General features: G+C 50.4%; 1 protein-coding gene across 1 annotated transcript; it reads left to right on the forward strand.

Moving 5' to 3' along the window:
- The first annotated feature begins 2,969 nt into the window (after nt 1–2,969).
- GPR113 (G protein-coupled receptor 113) lies at nt 2,970–12,060 on the forward strand. The gene is given in 13 exon segments (XM_008581401.1): nt 2,970–3,053; nt 4,333–4,393; nt 4,745–4,879; nt 5,341–5,523; nt 5,960–6,196; nt 7,262–7,473; nt 7,891–8,032; nt 8,193–8,389; nt 8,820–8,999; nt 9,881–11,263; nt 11,745–11,786; nt 11,876–11,963; nt 11,966–12,060. Coding segments are annotated over 13 exon segments (3,039 nt in total).
- The last annotated feature ends 1,156 nt before the right edge of the window (nt 12,061–13,216 follow it).

Raw genomic sequence — 13,216 nt, forward strand, 5'->3', positions numbered from 1 at the left:
TGCATTTCTTATGTGTGAGGTTTCAGGTTTTTATATGTTTATCGAACTGTTTATATCTCTTTCAGTGAACTGCCTGTTCCCATCTTTTGTCTATTTTTTATCTTACTGATGTGTAAGGTAGATGAAATTCTTACCTTACAAAAATTATTCTTTTGGTGACAAATTTAAAACTTTTTAGATAGTCAAATTTATTTCCTTCTTGGCTTCTCTCAGTTTTGTGTCTTGTTTAAAAAACCTTCCTCAGTTTCCAGTCAACATGGCAGGATAGACAGTCCCCAGAGTCACTCTCTCCCACAAATCAACCAATTTACAACTATAAAAAAAGCAACTACAGCCAAGCTGGGGCCACTAGAAATTTACAACTATAAAAAAAGCAACAACAGCCAAGCTGGGGCCACTAGAACTCAGGGGAAGAGAAGGAGAGACCTACGGAGTGCATGAAGGTGGGAGAAGCCACGATGAGAGAAATTAAATACCGCTCTGACCATTTCGTACTGCAGCCACTTTAAGGCTGGAGCTCCTGAGCGCATGGAGCAGGAACTGGCAAAAGCCACAGCTTGCCTTTCAGATGAAGTTGCTTGGAGGCAGCAGGGGAGAAGAGGGCCTTGGTGGCCCCCATGACAGCAAGACCACTAATAGGGTTCCCATAGACCCACATAGGAGTAAGGAGCCACAACAACTGAAAAAGGGAGCCATTCACAAGCTGGTGAGTCATCACAAGGGACCGGCACAGGGCCCATCCCACTGGAAGTGTTTGCAGCACAGGGGGTCAGGGAGACGGGCTCACCAGGGGAATACTGGAGCACAGCAAGGACAGCTGACCAGCACCCCAATCAGCAAAGGACCACTCAGAGGAGCCTGGTCAGAAATACAGAATTGCATGGGGTGCAGTTTGATGAAAAGACTCAGGCCCAGATCAGAGTTTGTACACAACCTAGTTGCACCAGGTCTCTGGAGAGCCGAAAATACCTATAAAGTTAGCCATTAAAACCTGAGCTGCATGGGCCAGCCTGTGGCTCACTCAAGAGAGTGCGGTGCTGATAACACCAAGGCCCCGGGTTCGGATCCCATATAGGGATGGCCGGTTCGCTCACTGGCTGAGCGTGGTGCTGACAACACCAAGTCAAGGGTTAAGATCCCCTTACCGGTCATCTTTAAAAAAAAAACAAAAAAAACCTGAGCTGCACAAAGAGCCTTCCCTAGGGAATCAGCAGCAAAGCAGCAATTTAGCTCAACCACACAGCTCAAGTACTGGTCCCCACAGGAAAGGCAAAGGACAAAAAATTAGTTCTGGCCCAGACACACCTCCAGTGTCTTGGGGCCCACCCGGGGACCTGAGGCTTGGAGCCAGGGACCGAACCCCCCCTCCCACAATCAGGTACACCGCCAGCACCAAGGAACATGCCAAAAACATCACCTCCATGTGGGTGGCCCACCACAGCCACCACAATAACCATGGCTGCTGCAAAAGCGGCTAAATGCCACAACAACCATGCAGGTGGTCTGCCAGCCACTGGACTGCATTGACACAAGGAGAGTCACCAGCAGAGACCAAAGAAAAGAGGAGGATGTCTCTTCACAAAGTCCATTTGACAGTGACAGAAGAAATATCTGCTCTACGATAATATTGGGGGACCTGAACACACTTTTCAGCATTGGAAAGATCATCTAGGCAACAAATCAACAGAGTAACCATTACTCTTTCGGAAGGAGAGAAGAAATCTGGAGTAATTAGAGGAGGTGGGGGGAGGGAGAGAGGGATGGACAAGGGGCATAAAGAATAAGTACAATTTGTAACAATATATATGCAAGTAATATTAATTTGTCATATGTCAACATTGAACTCCCAAAATATGTATAATCAATTATGATTCAATAAATATTATACATAAATGAAAATAAAAAACCTTCCTCACTTCAAAATTATTTTGTGAAATTAACTTAATTTCTTCTAGTATTTTTCAGATTCTTTTTTACATTTAGTCTACCTGGAAATTATTTTAGGGTAGCAATCAGCTCTACTTTTTCTCTTTTCTAACCTTGGCTCTTTGATCAATGATATAGATTCCTTGAGGGGTTCCAGAACAATCCAGATTTCCCAGATCCTGATGTCTCTTCACAAAGTCCATTTGAGAGTGACAGAAGAAATATCTGCTCTACGATAATATTGGGGGACCTGAACACACTTTTCAGCATTGGAAAGATCATCTAGGCAACAAATCAACAGAGTAACCATTACTCTTTCGGAAGGAGAGAAGAAATCTGGAGTAATTAGAGGAGGTGGGGGGAGGGAGAGAGGGATGGACAAGGGGCATAAAGAATAAGTACAATTTGTAACAATATATATGCAAGTAATATTAATTTGTCATATGTCAACATTGAACTCCCAAAATATGTATAATCAATTATGATTCAATAAATATTATAAATAAATGAAAATAAAAAACCTTCCTCACTTCAAAATTATTTTGTGAAATTAACTTAATTTCTTCTAGTATTTTTCAGATTCTTTTTTACATTTAAGAACTTAGTCTATCTGGAAATTATTTTAGGGTAGCAATCAGCTCTACTTTTTCTCTTTTCTAACCTTGGTTCTTTGATCAATGATATAGATTCCTTGAGGGGTTCCAGAACAATCCAGATTTCCCAGATCCTTGGGAAATCACCAAACCTGGCTATTGACACATTGTTGGTCATAGCCTAGGACCCCTAAGTCCTATCCTGCTCGCTGAGTCCTTGGTCCAGACCCCAGGGGGAACCTGGGCAGACCACTCTCATCGAGGCACTTGGGTTCTAGGTGGCCCCACAGTGACCTGGATGCCCATTTGACTCGGAGTCACGGGCTGCAGCACTTCCTCTGTAAACTTGGCCCTGGATCCCTTCCACTCTTCCCTCCCTTGCCATCTGCGTGCTGCCCTGCCAGCTCAGAGGAAATTAGCACCGTGCAGCAGCGACTGCCTCTCTGAGCCATGTTCTGTTCGGCTGCCCCCCTGTTGCTCCTGGCCACAGTTCTTCCCCTGATGGGATTACCAGTTGCTGTAGAATCCCAACCTGTAAGTAAGACTGAAGTGAAGACCCAGGGAAGATCTGCAGAGGGGATAATAGAGGCCTCATTGTGAGAGAAAGCGAGGTGTGGGGTGAAAGGATAGGTGGAGGGGAAAGGGCTGAAGGGAGAGGGAGGAATGTAAGGAAAGAGGCCAGTATGTTATAGGATCTCAAGTTCAGTCTTATTTTCCAGGACATGGGGCATAGCTTTTGTTTCTTTGAGTCCCTGTGAACTCCAAATATACCTGCTGCACTTTGTTTTTGTTTTTGGTATTTTTTTTTAAAGATGACTGGTAAGGGGATCTCAACCCTTGACTTGGTGTTGTCAGCACCACGCTCTCCAAAGTGAGCAACCGGCCATCCCTATATAGGGAACCGAACCCATAGCCTTGGTGTTATCAGCACCACACTCTCCCGAGTGAACCATGGGCCGGCCCTACCTGCTGCACTTTGGATAAAGGCTCTACTAATCAAGCTGGCAATTTAAAAATGAAAAGAAATGAAAAATTTTCCAGATTTAGAAATCATTAGCATAGAGGATGAGAGAGAATTTGAAGAAAGGCAGCAGAGTCTAGATTAGCACTTTTTAATGTTTTCTCTCGGGTGGATATAGATGGGTAGGCATGGATATAGATAAGGATATTTATATCCATATCTATATGTCTATATATCTCTAAATCTAAATCTATATCTGTACCTATTTTATCTAAATCTATATCAATATCTAAATCTATCTATACCTTATCCGTTTCCATATCTCTATCCATATCTATATCTGGTTTTAGGTAGATACCCACATGCACATGCAATTTTGAGAAAGGAAGGGGTTGGTGAGGAAATAATTTACGGGAACCAAAGACTAAGAGAAGACACTGCCTTCTGCTCACCCTCATATCAAATCCTAAGGAAGGAATAAAGTTCCCAAGCCTCTGAGCCCCAGCCAACTGTGTCCAGCCCTCACTGCTGGAGTTCCAGGCCCAGTCATTTCAATTAGCCTAGAGGCCCAGAGACAGGTAAATTCAGGAAGGAATTAAACAAAGCATGTTGACTCCCCAGGGTGTGCCTGGTTCCTGGTTTCAGGTTGGACCTGCAGCCCCTGGCGGGGTTCCTGGGGCTGCATCCCTGCCACCCCATCCTGATGGGTACGTTTGATCCCCTGCAAAAAGAGCTTCCAAGGGACTCAGTCATGCCAGACTAGCCAGGCTGGCCCCTGAGGTGCACCTGGGAGGAACATGGGGCCAGCCTGTCCTCAGTGATCTCTTCTCTGTGCTCTGTTCTCTACTCCAGGGACAAAGTCAGGCTGGAGGGGAATCTGGGCAGCAACTGGACCAAGGGAGTGGAGCAGGGGGTGAGTGGATGGACAGGAGGAGGAGCGGGGAGGAGATGGGAGCAGGGAATGAGGTGGAAAGAAAGGACAAGGAGAGAGCACAGCAACAGAGCCAAGCTGTGAGGCCTCAAGAAACTCATTTATCTTTGTGAACCTCTTCTATACCATGCGGGGTGATGTGGAATGTACTGTGGCCAGGAGAGGAGTTATTGCCTCTCCGAGTCCTGTCTATGACCTAGACAGGCTGCGGGTGTGGAGGAGGAGAGATCTGCTTCACGTTCCTGGGAATGGCCAGCTATCTGTGGAGGCAAAAGCGGACCAGCTCGTGGCCTTGCCGCCCCTCCTCTCCAGCTGTCCTCTCTGCTCCTATAGAATCAGTCCTGGTCTCTGTCTATGTACACCTGGACTTTTCAGACAAGACCTGGCCACCAGCACTCTTGAGGACCTTGACGCTCCCCGCTGCCTTGACTTCCCCGAGAACTCTCACTGGCCTTGGCCTCACGACAGGTACCAGCTACGTGGGAAGGGGGCTCAGAGGGAGGAGAATGTGGGCTTCCCAGCCTTCCTGCAGCCAGCCTGCCTGAGATGCTGTGAGCCCCTCCTATTTCCTGGAGGACTGCCTGGTTCTTTCTCCCTGGCCTAGGCCCTTCCTCGCCTCCCCTCCAGACAGACCCTTCCCTTCCTGCTCCAGGCTCCTGTCTTCTAGCTTTGTCACAGGGCTCAAGGGGCAGACAGAGTGGGCCCAGACTTCCCCACCCCCACCCCAGATGGCCTTGCCCAGCACAACCTCTGCTGCTTTGAGCCTGGCTGAGGAGGCAGTCCTGATGGGTGGCCATGACTGAGGCACCTGAGACTTTGGAATTGGTCCAGATACCCAGCCCTAAAGGCTCTCAGGCGTCAGGCAGTTGCTGGTCCTGTCATCTGGCTTTCTCAGACACTTGCCCACCTCTTATTCCCCTCTGTCACAGAGTGTAATATTAGCCATGAGGGCCATGTCCACTGTGCTTGCTTCTCTGGGTACCAGTGGAATGCCAGTGTCTGCTCCCATCACCGTCCTTGCCAGCCCCCCAAAGACCACAAGCCTTGTGGCTGACTTGTCTTCAGCCATCCTGAGCCTGGGTACTGCCAATTGCTGCCACCTGGTGAGGAGGGCTGGGAAGGAAATGCTGTTTTCTCCCTCTCTGAACCTGTATTTCTGCCAGCTGGCCCAAGCCGGCTGCTCCTCTGGTGGGGAGAGAAAGCCGGCCATCACAGGAGGTCACATGCTGAGTTGGGGCCTGAGGAGTGAGGCTAATGAACGGGGTCCCAGACACATATGGACAAGGGGAAAAAGTGCTAGAGGGACCCTGCATTTTACCCTAGGAGGCCAGGATGTGGCTCCAGCAACCCCACATTACCTGGAGGGGGGGGAGGTCATAGGCCTAAGTTCCTTCTTTGGTTCCCATTGATAGATAGGGTCTTCCAGGCTGGATCGCAGATGTCACACTCAGATGCCCATCCAGGCAGGGAGGGAGTGTGGAGGAACAGGGGAAGGTGTGACTGCTTAGCTACACATGAGGGCCATGAGCTCCCCATCTAGGGTCCTCTTCTCCTGCCTCCCTGCAGTTCCTGGGACCCTGAGCCTAAACTCCCAGTTGCACCTGCCTAGCGACACACTGAACCTGACTCTCCTCATGAACTGGAAGGTCACCAAGCTGAGCTGGTTTCTGCAGCGCCTGGGGAGCCCCAGACCCATCCTCCTGCAGCCAGGGGAACAGGTGTCCCTGACCTCCAGCCAGGGCCAGGCTGCTGTCAGCATCTCCAACATGTCTCAGCACTGGGCAGGTAGCCAGCCCGTGCCCTCCTTCTCTCTCCTCTTTCTTTTTCTTTCCCTTTTATTCTTCCTCCCTGTTTTCTTTGCTTCCCTTCACCTCTTTTCCCCACTCATCCCTCCCTTCTCCTTCTTTCTTCTCTTTTCACCTCTTCCTTACCCTTTTCATCTTTCCATTTATTCATTCCAAGGAAAAAAAGGCTAAGAGGCCCACTGGTGTGAAAAATTACAATGTGGAAAATTCTAAAAAAGGCCATCTCTTTTCACTGTGGTCTAGGGACTTCTGGGACCCTTTTCAGAGGTTCACAAAGCCACAACTATTGTCCTGATATCCTCAGATGTCATTTGCCTGTTTCACCCTCACTCCCTCAGGAGTAGACAGTGGCATCTTCCAGAAGCTGCAGGGATATCACATAGATTGAATGCAGTAGCAGAGAGGGGGACCCAGCTCGCTTCCATACACCAGACATCAAAGAGATTCGCAAAAATGTAAAATAATGTCACTCTTCTAATTATGTTTTGTTTTGGAAGGTATAGTTATTTTTCATAAGTATGTTTCTGTTTACAAAAAAAATTATAATGTGAAGAATACTGAAAATATGCTCTCAACTTCAACTGGGAACAGATCCACGGTTTTCAAGGTGCTAAAATGGCAGAGGGTGTCGCAGGAAGGGCATCTGCTGTAGGGAGAGGATATGTTTCTGTTTACAAAAAAAATTATAATGTGAAGAATACTGAAAATATGCTCTCAACTTCAACTGGGAACAGATCCATGGTTTTCAAGGTGCTAAAATGGCAGAGGGTGTCGCAGGAAGGGCATCTGCTGTAGGGAGAGGGGCTCTCCTCAGAATTCAGAAGCCTCTGCTACAGATCTCTTCCTCCTCCTAGAAACCCTTCTTGGGGGCACGGACCATCTTCCCAAAGGGCCGTGCTGGGACCTTTCTTGCTGGTGTTGAGCACTGGGTGGCGACAGAGGAGGGGAGCGAGGAATGGGCCTGGGCTGGGGCTCGGGCAGCCGCAGAGGTTCTGTGGCTCGCTGCCCAGAGGGCCTGGTGGGTGCAGTGGGTGCATGTCTGCAGGTGAGTACACGAGCAGCTTTGAGGCCCAGGGATTCAGGTGGGAGCCGCACCAGGTGGTGAGGGTGCTCCTGACGGCGACAGACGTGGCTCAACTTCCAGACCAGCTCTCTGTCTCTTGTGCCACCTTCCACGGCTTCCAGCTGAGCTGCTGCCTCCCCAGCATGAACCTGGCCTACACAGCTGCCTGGAGCCCCGCAGAGGGCAGCGAAGGTGCGAGAAGGGGCCAGCCTTCCAGGTTAGGGAGAAAGGGGGAGGCTAGTCTCCTCCAGGCAGCTGGGTCTTCAGCTGTGAGTAGCAGAGGCTGCAGTCCAACCTGGGACTGGGGGACAAGGTTCAACACTGTTTTGCCCCCGTGATCAGAGCAATTCTAGTTCTGTTGATATAACATAACCAGATGTGTACAGATAATAACTTCATGTAATGCTCTCATCCACACAATCTCATTTACTTCTCACAACAAATTCTATGAGGTAAGTTTGGTGATAGTCCTCATTTCACAAATGTGGAAACTTCAGTCCTGGTGCTGGTCAGAGACCCCCAGGGTCCCCAGGCCCGACATGTCTGGGCCTGCTGGGTTTTAGGCCTCCTCCAGCCCCAGTGACCGCTCCCTCCTCTCGTGTCGCCCTCAGCCTTCTTGCTCAACAGGTCAGACTCAGTGCTTCGTGCTGGCTGTTCAGCACTGCCCAGCAGCTGATACCACATACACTTGTGACCTACAGAGCCCGGGCCTGGCTCCTCTCAGGGTTCCCATCTTTGTCACCATCATCCGGGGTATGTGGGGCTTGGGATCCAGTGGACTTACCTCTCAGCTACTTGTCCTGGAGCCAGAGCTCTCCCCTTGCCGTTTCCCTGCCCTGGGCAACAGGGCCAGGTTCTGGGCCCGTACGGGTTTCTGCTGATTGCTGAGTCCTCCCTGATCATCATTCTTCAAATGGAGACACCACCTGTCCTGAGGACTCCTCAGCTGTTATCTGGAACATCACCAAGGCTGGCCACGTGGCACAGGCTCCATGTCCTGTGAACAAGAGGGGTGTGGTGAAGAGGCCCTGTGGGGCTGATGGGGTCTAGGGGCCCATCAACAACAGCTGCACAGATGTGGGGCTCCTGGCCTTGTTGGCTAGAGCCAGGGTAAAGCTTCTGCCCCACTGCCCACATGCCTCTCCTCCACGACCTGCCCCTTCCTCACTCAGGACCTAGTTTTAGGATCCTTCCCCCCCCCTCCCCCGAGGCCCAGCTCTCAGGTTATTCAGCTTCTCTGAACTGGAGCTTGAGCAGAGACAGGAAGTGGGTGTGGGGGACTCTGGAGGGGCCAGCATTCTCCCATGAGGGGTGGGAGGCTGTTCTCAAACCACAGCTCCATCAAGTGTTCATCCCCCCATCATTGGTGTCAGTTCCTCCCACATGGCTCATTCACTCCCCTCTCTGCTTCCTGATCCCCCTGGGATGGGGTGCGGGATTGGGGGTAGGGGACAGCAAGGAGATGGACAGGAGGAGGAGGTGGCCCTTCCCTCATGAGGACTCTCCCACCACGCCCTTCCTGCTGTCTTGTCTGTCTCAGCTGCTATGGTCAGGCCAGGGAAGGCCTGTTGAGGAGGTGCCACAGATCCTGGCACAGCTGCCAGAGCAGGTGGAGGTGGCAAGTTCACCCTCTGACTTATTGGCACTGCTGGAGACCATAAAAGTCCTGGTCAAGGTGGTGAAAGAAGCCAGAATACAGCTTAACCACAGTGCTCTGGAGGTGAGATCTCTAAGCCACAGCGGGGCCAGCTGGGCAGTAGGGGATGGAGACTCCTCACCTGTGGGCACTTCTGTCTCTCTGACATCACCATGGACTGTCAGACAGTAGAGCTTTCTAGAATGCAAGTGTCTACTCCCCAGTCCATCTCTTCTCTTGAACACCCGTCTTGAAGGCCATGGAGCATGGAGAAGGCCTGATACTAGGAACACATGGGAGGCTGGAAGGCAAGAAGGAGTGTGGAGACATGAGAACAGAGGCACTCATGCACACACAGACATGTGGCTATCACACACACACACACACACACACACACACACACACACACACAAAATTCCCACAGGTAGATACTCACACATGCTTGGCTTTGCTGGACTCACCTAAATCAGCTCTCGGTATCAGCACCAGTTGGTGACCCATAAGCTGCAGGCAAAAGAATAACAAGGGGCAGTGATATCACACACCCTTCACGTCTGGGGATATATAGTACATGTGGGTGCACAGACGTGCATATGGCTCTCAGCTTCAGAACACTGTGCCCTCTACCACTGCCCACAATTCCTAGCTTTACAAACTGGAGGGGTCCAAAAATTGTGGCCCCCAAGGGATGCAGGGGGAAGAAGGGTCATGAGATAGAAGGGCTGGTTGTGGATTGCGAGACCACATGCTGGAAGGTGCCCCCAGTTGGTTAGCTGAATAGCTCCTCGTTTTTCCCATCTAGAAAGTCTTCATTTACAGGACTGTCCTCCTCTCCCCTTTTCTCTCTGACCTTGGGTTTTACACTAGACTAGGAAAGGTAGGATTGGGGTCTATAGTTCCCAGTGCCCCAGCTCAGTACTGTCGGCTCTAGCAGATCGGGCTCATTTCTCTGTTGGGTGCCGCAGGCTCTCCTGACAACCACAGACAAGGTTCTAGACATGGACACCAGTTCTCTGTGGACTCTGGCCCAGGCCCAGGAGCGCTCGGCAGGCTCAAATCTCCTGCTGACTGTGGAGACCCTGGCACGCAGCTTGTGTCCACAGGATCACCCCTTCTCCTTCAGCTTGCCCAATGTGCTGCTGCAGACCCAGCTCCTCAGACCCACACTTCGTGCAGACTACAGAATCTCCTTCTCCACTCAGCCCCTGCTTCAGGCATGGATTTCCAGGCACTCACTGGCCCCACTGGTCCATAATGGAACCAACATCAGTATTACTAGCCTGGTGATTCAAAAACTGGACCACTTTCTTCCCTCAAACTATGGACAGGGGCTGGGGGACTCCCCCTATACCACTCCTGGTCTGGTCCTTGCCATCTACATCATGGCAGATGGCCAGGTCTTCAACTAGGGAAAGGTCATCATGGACTTTGGGAACACAGATGGTACCCCTCTCTGTGTCTTCTGGGATCACAGTCTCTTCCAGGGCCAGGGTGGTTGGTCCAGTGAAGGGTGTGAGGCACAGGCAGCCAATGCCAGCCCCAACACTTGGTGCATCTGTCACCACCTCACTGCCTTCTCCATCCTCATGTCCCGACACACTGTTCTGGAAGAACCTGCCCTGGTGCTGCTGAGTCAGGTGGGCTTGGGGTCTTCCATACTGGCACTGCTAGTGTGCCTGGGCGTGTACAGGCTGGTGTGGAGAGTTGTGGTTCAGAACAAAGTTGCCTACTTCTGCCACACTGCCCTGCTCAATGTGGTGTTCTGCTTGCTGGCTGCAGACACCTGCTTCCTGGGAGCCCTGCTGCTTCCTCCAGGACCCCACAGCCCACTCTGCCTTGCCACTGCCTTCCTCTGCCATTTTCTCTACCTGGCCACCTTTTTCTGGATGCTGGCACAGGCCTTGGTATTGGCCCACCAGCTGCTCTTTGTCTTCCATCAGCTGTCCATGCACCGAGTACTCCCCCTGATGGCAGTCCTTGGCTACCTGTGCCCACTGGGGTTTGCAGGTGTCACTCTGGGCCTCTTCCTACCTCGAGGGCAATACCTAAGGGAGGGAGCATGCTGGTTGGATGGGAAGGGAGGGGCGCTATACACCTTTATGGGGCCAGTGCTGGCAATCGTGGGGGTGAACGGGTTGGTACTAGCCTTGGCTGTGCTGAAGTTGCTGAGACCTTCGTTATCAGAGGGGCCCCCGGTGGAGAAACGCCAGGCTCTTCTGGGGGTGATCAAAGCCCTGCTTGTCCTCACACCCATCTTTGGCCTCACCTGGGGGCTGGGCCTGGCCACTCTGTTAGAGAAAGTCTCGACAGTCCCTCATTACATCTTCACAGTTCTCAACACCTCCCAGGTAAGTGGTAGGGTGGTGGCTATGCTTTTTGCCCTTTTAGATGGTCTAAGTCACTGCCAATCCCTTCTCAAGGAGGTGGCATGGTGGAGCAGAAGAAACATAGGTTCAGGAATTTTAGGAAGTTAGATATGGATCCCAGTTCTTCCACTGACTGACTAGATAACTTTGGACAAATTACATAAATTTAATGAACTTTGCTTTTCTTATCTGTAAAATAATAGCTGATTTTGCCACAGAAATCAGGAAGTTGTTAGTACCCAATCCTTTGCTATCCCCTTTGTGACCATAACAATAAGAAAAACACCTAAAATGGATCCTATGCACCAAATGGTGATAAGTACAGAAAGGACGAGACAGGAAGCCTCAGGGCATGAATTGGACAAGAGGACAGATGTTGAAGGAGGAAGAGAGGGAGTGAGTTGATTTGGGGTGATTCCTCCTCCTTGGCCAGACTATCCCCACATCCCTCTTCTCTTCTCAGGGTGTCTTCATCTTGTTGTTCTGTTGCCTCATGGACAAGAAGGTGAGTCTGCCCACCTAACCCCCACCTGACTCGCAGTCTGATGGCCAGGATTTTGGCCAGCATCACTGGGCCATTTCCTTCTCCTGCAGGTACAAGAGGCTTTACGCAAACGCTTCTGCCTCACCCAACCCCCCAACTCCACCATCTCCCTGGTGAGTTGCTGGCTTAAAATCATCAGCTCTCCCCTGAGAGCAGGTCAGAAGGTATTCCACAGCCTTCCCCAGAGGAAACAGGCACAGCTAGAAGCCAAGAGAAGATAGGGGGTGTTTTTTAGAATGGGAAGGTTTCAGGTTCAAGCTCTTCAACCATGGAAGGCACAGCCCCGTCAGAGCAGGCAGACCTGGATTCCTGGGTTCCTGATTATGACCTGGATTCCTGGTGACTCTCTTGTCCCTGGTTTCCCCATCTAAAAACCTGCCTCCAGTTATCATTTGAAGGGAAAATGTAGGATCCGTATGCAGGGGAGTTACTGTAGCTGAGAGCAAAGTTCCTAGGATTACTATAGCCCAGGAAAGAGGGCCAGTGAGAATGCAAAACAGGATGGGACCTCTTCAAAGGCGAGTAGACTCTAACACTGATCACCCTTCAATTGGGCCTTTCCACCCCTCCCTAGGCTACAAATGAACACAGCCAAGGGGGAATTGAAGACACCAGGTGAGAACCTAGTTTTCTCAGGAGCAGTGTGAGCAGTGCAGAGAAAGGATGGGTGTAGCAAAGGGCCTCCTGGCAACGTTCTCGACAGAAGGCTTCTCTTTACATAACTGTCCCAGCCCAGAGGGTGGAAAACAGGCTTTCCAGGGTAGCCATTTCTAAGTGGGCCAGGGAAGGTGGAGGCTTCCAAGTTCAGAAGGCGTAGCATCTTTTATTGCCTCCCCAGAAGGCTGGGGGCAGTTTCACCACCAACAATCTTTGACTCAGTTTACTCTGAAAATCATTTTTACACTATCAAATTTTATATTACTCTGAAAAACCCTTGCCTTGAAGGAATTGCCATTGGTGGGCTTGGTGCCCAGAGGGGAGGACAGCCTGTAGAGGTTGGGCAGGTTTCCTTTCACCAGCCCTGAGCTTCAGGGTGAGCTCTTTCACAGGGAAGCTTCTGAGTGAACCGCACGTGGACCCACATTCCTGCGAGGGAGTTGAAGGTGTTCTACATCTTGAATCCACCAGATGTAGAACCCTTCCCTCTTCCAGAGCTCAGCCCTTGGGAAAGATGGGCTTTATTTCCATTAGTCACACTCATTTCTCTTACAGCTCACCTGTCCCCATCCCAAAAGTAAATGTGCAAGAATAGCATGAAAAACTAACTGAAGTCACCTAATAAATAAGTCTGCCTTTGCTGTAAAAAAACTTCCAAAATAATTGCAAGTTAAAACTGTCTTGATCAGCTTTTAATCAACAGTACATGTTACAGATATATTTGATAAAATGGT

Source organism: Galeopterus variegatus, unplaced genomic scaffold, assembly GCF_000696425.1.
Source record: "Galeopterus variegatus unplaced genomic scaffold, G_variegatus-3.0.2 Scaffold2345, whole genome shotgun sequence".
In the NCBI taxonomy this organism is placed as follows: Eukaryota; Metazoa; Chordata; class Mammalia; order Dermoptera; family Cynocephalidae; genus Galeopterus; species Galeopterus variegatus.